This window comes from Halyomorpha halys, unplaced genomic scaffold (assembly GCF_000696795.3).
Source record: "Halyomorpha halys isolate HHAL.00 unplaced genomic scaffold, Hhal_1.1 Scaffold5.1, whole genome shotgun sequence".
NCBI lineage: Eukaryota > Metazoa > Arthropoda > Insecta > Hemiptera > Pentatomidae > Halyomorpha > Halyomorpha halys.
In genome coordinates, this window is record NW_027106871.1 from 790,652 (window position 1) to 797,850 (window position 7,199).

The following is a 7,199-nucleotide window of genomic DNA, read 5'->3' on the forward strand; positions in this document are numbered from 1 at the left end:
AAAAAATGTATATATTCTTATATCACTATATACCTCAGATGTATCCAAATGTAGCAGGAAATTTACATACACACAAATTAGACATCCATAATACCTCCATATCTATCCATCCTGTCATAGAAGAATGGATTTATCCTCTTTGGATAAAATATAGCAAAAAGCTAATAAATTATATCCAACAACTTAAAATACGGAAATTATTATGGCTGAAACAAAAGAAAAGAGCCATTACTATTATACATTAATCAATTTAATATTATTTAAATATTAGTTCAAATGGTGAAATAAAAATTACGAAAAAAAAAAAGGTAAAAATATCAATAAATGTAATAATTAATAAGATATAAGAATAATCAATTACTTTATTAAAGTATCAATTTTTACAAAATATAAGATTTTAAAAATTAACATTTAACTTTAAAATGATAATTCTCTAAAAATAATATTAACATTACAGAAATAAGAAGCTTTAAATATACAAAAATACATTTCTAGATAAATATAATATAAAATTTGTAATTTTCTCAATTTTACTTTAAAGAAATATTGAATATACTAAATAAATCACAATACTCATGCAGTCTCATAACATTACAATAAACCTTTAATATTCTAAACGTTTGCTTTTTTAAAACAATAATATTTTATTCCATAACACCAAGCTCTACAATGAGAGCCGAATCTGGAATACTGATTCATTTTACTTTTCCAGAAGCTTATCAATTCAATTATGGATTATTTCTTTGATTCGGAGTTGCCAGTTGTATAACAGGATTTGAATTACGCCATGCTCTGAGGCATCTTAAGTGAAATCTGAGCAAAAAAAAAAATAAACATTTCATATTAACATTTTGCAAAATCATTGATAGTGAAAAAATGGAATATTTCATATAAATGATTATGAGTACACTTTTTGTGAAGGTTAAACAAACATTTTTTAAGGATATTATTATTTTATATTCGGACCCATATCAAATAAATCTAAAACTTAAAAGTTTAAAATATTATCCCTCACTGAAATAAATAGAAGTAGTCCTTGGACAGTTAAAGAAATACTCAAAGAATATGTTAGTTCTCAATTATGAAACGGATGCTGTAAAGATACCAAGTTGGGGCAGCACTAAGGCAAAATTGAGTCAGAATTAGCACTGGATTAAATACAGCCTTTGAGGATTGACTTTTGTTTTGAGGCTTATGCAAATTTAACTAATTTAAGTAATTTACTTCAAACTTCACATTCTGGCTTGCATAAGTTCGTAATCTGTTGGATATCCTACTCCAACAGAGCAGGATATCCAACAGATGTGCCCTATTTGATGTGCATAAACCCAATAAAAAAATACAAAATGATCATGAAATTGAAACTTCCAAAGTGTTATAAACAGATTAATATAATTATTAGTATCTGTAATGATAAAAGGAAGATGGTCCAGGTGTGGTCAAAGAAAAACTCAAATAGTCTTAATGCTATTTATTATTATTATATTTGATTACTATAACATAACAGTTAACTTTAAAATAATAATTATAATATCTGGATATTTGTAATAGTTAGATACATTCAATCAAAAGGGAAAAGAAATTTATTTAAGTTGGGTTTGCATAAAATTATGAGATCTATCCTACCATCCTGACCCACCTGAACTCATTCCTAATCTCAGTTAGTTTGCTTTTTCAAAAAGCTATTTGTTTACTTTACTTCTTGAGTTAAAACCGAGTCATAATGCACTATCACACTCAGATATGGTTTATTTATTTGCGTTAATACAGATATTTGAGCAAATTCTAATTAATTGCAATTCTTGTCAATAAGAAATAATAATAATGGGATTAAGAAAATAAGATTTAAAAATTCAATCAATATCAATATTTTAAATAAATTGTTTTTATTTAACGACAATAAAATTGTGATATATTCCTCATATTAATTATTTCAACAAGCTATTTAAAATTTTATTATAAAAACAATATTCCTTATTTTTTAAGTACATAATTATTATAATAAATTTTGGAAAATTTTTAAATGCCCTGAATTTTCAACTTTTTATTTTACCTATAAGTTATTATAAAGCAGGGGTAAAAATCATTCAATTACTCTTTATATTTCTACTCACCTTATTGTCATGTAGACCCATAAAACATACGCCATTAAAATAGTGATACTAATTACAGCCAGTCCAACACCTTCCCACAAGCCTCTACCAAAGTATGCAAAAGCTCCAGCTGCACACAAATAAATAGAAACAAGACAAAGAGGAGTTAAAAGCAAAATGCAAACGACATCTCCATAAAATCCGTTTGGGCCTGCAAGGCCTTCTCCTGACTGCAACCACTACAAATACAAATTTATTTTTATAAAAGTAAATTATTAAATTAATTTTATTAAAGCTTATTATAATTAGGTTAAATGAAAAATTAAAAATATTTATTTAGTTCAAACAAAAATGTTTTAGTAAAAAATTATATTATTTTTAATGAATTTTACTATGATAAATTACTAAAATAAAATAACTATTAACCATTGCTTTTCAAATGAGTATAATCTCCCTCACTCTTTGTATTAGCTACACCTGAAAGGATTAACTTTTGTAAATATGGAGAGGGATATGAAACATCATTTTTATAATTCTCTTAAAAATGTAATATTTTAATAGGGTTTATATTTAATTTCCAAAAACTCAAAATGATTTTTATGAAATATAAAGAAATTGTGAAATATTTACATTATGATTCGAAAATTTGAATGCATATTAAAATTAGAAAAATAAAAAGGGATTTAAAAAATCAAAGATTAATTGTATTTTTTTTTAAATATCTAGATAAAAAATCAGATAAATATGAACAGAATCTGCTATAAATAATAAATTGTAGAGTATAGATTAGTTTTATTCAACACAATAACTCAAGGTGATTAATAGGCGATCTTTTGATTTATTAATAAAACTTATCACATCATTAAAATCATTGACTTATTACCTCTTTTAATGTCCGTTTTTCTCTGTGAATTTTAAAAGTGAATTTACATATTTCACACTGCTCAGTGTTGGAGGTTGATAACCATGTTTCCAAACATCTTCTATGAACAAGACCCACAGTTCCAGTGCATTCACAGGGTGAAATAAGACCATCAACACAATCTCCTGCAATGGAAAAAATAAATTCAGGACTTCTTAATCTCATGTTTTTTTTGTTGTTTTTTTTTATGTCACTCCTCTAACCTTTGTTTAACTTTTCTTAACTCAACTAAATATTTTTTTTCTGAATACCTTCATGACATATTCTACATGTTGATGCTGAACTACAATTGCTTTTTGTAGGAGACTGTAATCTCTTATGAGGTACAGAAGCTGATGAATTTTCTTTAGGGTTATTAAAAAAAATGGATATTTCAGGATGATTGGATTCACTAGTGTTCTGAAATAACACACTGTCTCTGTAAAGTCGAAATTATTGTAGAAAAATTTTTATCTCTTGGACATATGTATGTAAATACTTACAGAAATCATGATAGGTAATAAAAATAGATGTCACAAGTAATTAAAATAAAATAATGCTCACATATTTATTTTGATGGGATGCATTATGCATTAGTAAAAATATAAAAAGCACATTTAAACTGACATGCTTAATGATGGTTATTTGACCCTTTTGGCCTTAGGTCTTAGCCACTTCCTTTCAAAATAAGATTACCCTCCAACTGAAGTGGCACCGAGAGCTCTCTGTGATGACTTCAGGTAAGCTTCAAGTGTCAAGGTAGGTTTTATGAGTGCAGGTTAATACGTTAGTATGAAAATCAAATTCTTATCAGACGTATGTCTGTGCTGTTCATGTATTAAGTTCTAAGTTTTCAAAGTATATGAAGCGGAAAAATTATGAAATTAAGTTTATTTGTTACTCGTTGGTCTTTATTGGTAGCATTAATATGTTCAAGGTGCTCTTTTGTTTTATTATTTTACCAATTTTTTTAACGGTATTTTTGAAACTGAGATTTATTTATTGCAGCTGCATAATTTTTACATTGGCAACGGCTGAAATAAGTAATCTGGAAGGAAGAATTCTTCAAACGAATAGTTCTATTAATGTAGTGAAAAATGAAACTTTACCAGAAGAAATAGTTAGTCCACCAATTGTACCCCCTTTAGTTGATGTGATCCATGGGAAGGTAAATATTTATGTCCTAGTATCTTAAAAAGGGATATGAATACATTACTAATTATTTAATTTAAAGGTTAACTCTGTGGTTCATGAAATTCATGGTAGTATCGAAGAAATTCCAATATTAATCAATACAGAGGTAAAACCTGATGACAGTTTTCCTCCTGCTACAATAGATCTCAATACTCCACTTATCGAGTAAGTAATAATGTTTTATTATACACACAATGTTTTACTAAATGGTGTAGTATTTTCGGTCATTTACTAGTATCCGAGGAAGAAAAAATAGATTGATTATATTTGTGCCAAGTAATCGTTGAACTCTAGAAAATTAATTTATGTAGGTTGAACTAATAACAAAAATATAAGATCTTCACTATATCCAAATAATCCAGAGGTTTCTAATGCATCATTACTGTCATTAGTTTTAACTTCATTTAATCTTGTATCACTATATCCCGTTTAGTGCCATTTATCTGTGTGTTTTATATATTTAATATTTATACCTTTTGGAAATATATTTGTTTATTATTTAATTTGTCTGTGACCCTCCAAATTTGTCACCAAATTCATCATGAACTATACCATGATTACTTAATTTAATCCTCTCTTGAATGCGAACTAATGAACATTGGTTGAATATTTGTGGTATTTAAAAGTTCTATCTTTTTTATTTCACTTATTTATTTTTCAATGTTTTATTACTGTCTTAGGTGGCCACACGATGTTTATTTCTTGACTAAATAATTTTCACAATTTATTTTTTTTTTACTTTATATTAAAAAAGTATCATTATCATTATCATAAATAACCTATCATTATAATATGAAAAAGAAGAATTTAATATTAAGGAAGAGATGGTCTGGGTAGCGGTGTGAAAAAACATTAAAAAATAGTGTTATTTATTATTGTACATCAATGTTGTGGCCTACATCGTAAGTAACAGTTTTCCTGGTCAGGATCTCCTAGATTGGTCCTTCTTGTTATACTATCAACTATCAATATATAATGTGAATTTATTATTAATATCCTTAATTTTTTAAAGTCATTAGAATCAATTAATTAATTGAAAATGCTTATAACATTATTGGCTTATTAACTGAATGGTTTTATAAGCCTATTACTTATATTCTACTATTCTTGGCTTTTTCTTCAGGAGTTTTATTTATCTTCTTCCTTATATTTTGACCATTCTTTGGGAACTTATTTTGGATGGCTGATGAATCATTTGTTCTGCCCATCCTGGCTGTGAAAATTAAATTTTATATTATAGTTTTTTAGTCAGATTCATTTGAATTATTTCATATTTTTGTCACTGATATCTGTTCACATTTTCTTTTTACGTATTTTGTGTTAACTTGTTAAATTTTTTAAATTGACTGTAAGAAACGTAAAAAGAATTTTAATTTGTAACCCTCTATATGTGAAGGTGCAATTTAACTGTGTATTCTGAATTCATATAGAGAGCACAAGAGGTGTTGCATTTGTCCTCCGGTTTACACATTTCCCGAATGAATATAAATGTGCTAGCAGTAGAATTTATTTTGATAGAATTCACATTTGCTGCTTAGTGTTCTCTGAAAGAAAATTGGAAATTATTAATTGTAAACAATAATAAAGTGGAAGATTAAGTGTAAATATACTGATCTATGTATTTATCTCCATATCTATTATGAAGATTTTTCTGTTGTGATTGATGAAAGAAATGCCATAATTTAACACACTGATAAACTTCTGTTTTTTTATGTGAAGTAACTGAATTTTTCAAAAATGATAGTTTGGGATCCAATTGGAAAAAAATAGCAATTTTGGAATGCACTTTCACTATGCATACAATCATTTGAAATCACACATGTGAAAGTATGGACTGTGCTATTAAATAATAAATAAAAAAATCTTTGGCTTAATCCTTTTGCGCGATCTGCCATCCTTTGCCTATAATAATTATTATCCTCAAGGTTCTGCAACTATTAATAGTATTTGTTTACAAAATTCATTAAAAGTTAGATTTAAAAGATGATGATTTATCTATAAAGGTTGTTTTCCGAGGATAGAGATCCGGTCTTTTTAATTGATATGAAATTTATATAAATTGGAATTGATAAGCTATACTAGCTGTTATATAATAAAAGTAATAGATGCATAAAATATTTATGACCCTAATTTTAAACTGTAATTTATATTTTTAGAGGAGAGATTCATTGTAATTCTGTGAAAAGAAACAAGATATTAGTTTGTGGTATAATAAAGATTGTAATTACTATAATAACGATATTAGTCTGTTACAAAATTAGCTGATAACCGCCTCCATTTAAGTATAAAAATGATATGTGAAATTCTGTCTCTTCGAAATATCAGTGTTTTCAGCCCAAGTAATTACAAATTATTAATTAAATATATCTCTTATTTATAAAAAAAATGTAAATTAAAATATGTTATGTGGACATAACATTCTTTAATTCACGAAAAATTGTTTATGAAAAACAAGTTTATTATTATGAAAGTCGTGGACAACAAAAGGGCATAAAAAAGTTTAAGTAGTTTTAGGACTAATTTTTATGTTATGACAAGCTACATCAATAATGTCAGTCTTAAATTACATATAAACGCATTTCAGAGAGTCCTAAAACAGTTCAGCTGCTAATTAGGTTGAAAAGCCAATGAATAACGAAACTGTTGGTTTCAGCCTGTTTTTTTTTGCCTATAACATCTAAAAGATGGTTCCAGTAAAAAAAAATTACAATACAAAAAATTAAATAACGTTAAATTCGACGTCGAGTGAGTTTCTTTACACAATAATTCCATCAAGTGTTTTGTAGCAAGCCACCCGCTCTCGTTGTTCCTTGGGCTCCAATCGTTTAAGTACAAGAGCCGGGAAGAAAAAAAGGCAGTTATCTCACCCCAATTTTTTATTACTTTAACAAATACTATGTATAATTACTAGTCAAAATTGATGAGTCTGCCAAGTATAGGTAGGGGGATTAAAAAATGGCGGCTGTTTCAAAACCTTAAAAAACCATTGATTTTTCATTCGGAGCTCTATA

At 27.0% G+C, this 7,199-nt stretch overlaps 2 protein-coding genes across 6 annotated transcripts in view; one reads left to right on the forward strand and one right to left on the reverse strand.

Annotated features, from left to right (window-relative positions):
* Positions 1-498: 498 nt before the first annotated feature.
* Positions 499-7,199, reverse strand: part of LOC106691928 (E3 ubiquitin-protein ligase MARCHF3) — a 12,741-nt gene continuing 6,040 nt past the window's right edge. The window contains exons 1-5 of one of the 4 annotated variants that reach the window (XM_014437929.2): positions 3,559-3,715; positions 3,267-3,414; positions 2,977-3,140; positions 2,115-2,332; positions 499-813 (exon numbers count right to left, since the gene is read on the reverse strand). In XM_014437929.2, the coding sequence (XP_014293415.1) occupies positions 729-813; positions 2,115-2,332; positions 2,977-3,140; positions 3,267-3,414; positions 3,559-3,588 (645 nt within the window). In that variant the 5' untranslated portion in view covers positions 3,589-3,715 and the 3' untranslated portion in view covers positions 499-728. Of the gene's footprint in view, positions 814-2,114; positions 2,333-2,976; positions 3,141-3,266; positions 3,434-3,497; positions 3,716-7,199 lie in introns of those variants that run through there. The other 3 variants (XM_014437991.2, XM_014437864.2, XM_067045195.1) reach the window with 3 other exon arrangements.
* Positions 3,776-7,199, forward strand: part of LOC106692437 (SUN domain-containing ossification factor) — a 118,398-nt gene continuing 114,974 nt past the window's right edge. For both annotated transcript variants that reach the window (XM_014438391.3, XM_014438396.2), the window contains exons 1-3: positions 3,776-3,931; positions 4,003-4,162; positions 4,229-4,353. In XM_014438391.3, the coding sequence (XP_014293877.1) occupies positions 3,873-3,931; positions 4,003-4,162; positions 4,229-4,353 (344 nt within the window). In that variant the 5' untranslated portion in view covers positions 3,776-3,872. The remainder of the gene's footprint in view (positions 3,932-4,002; positions 4,163-4,228; positions 4,354-7,199) is intronic.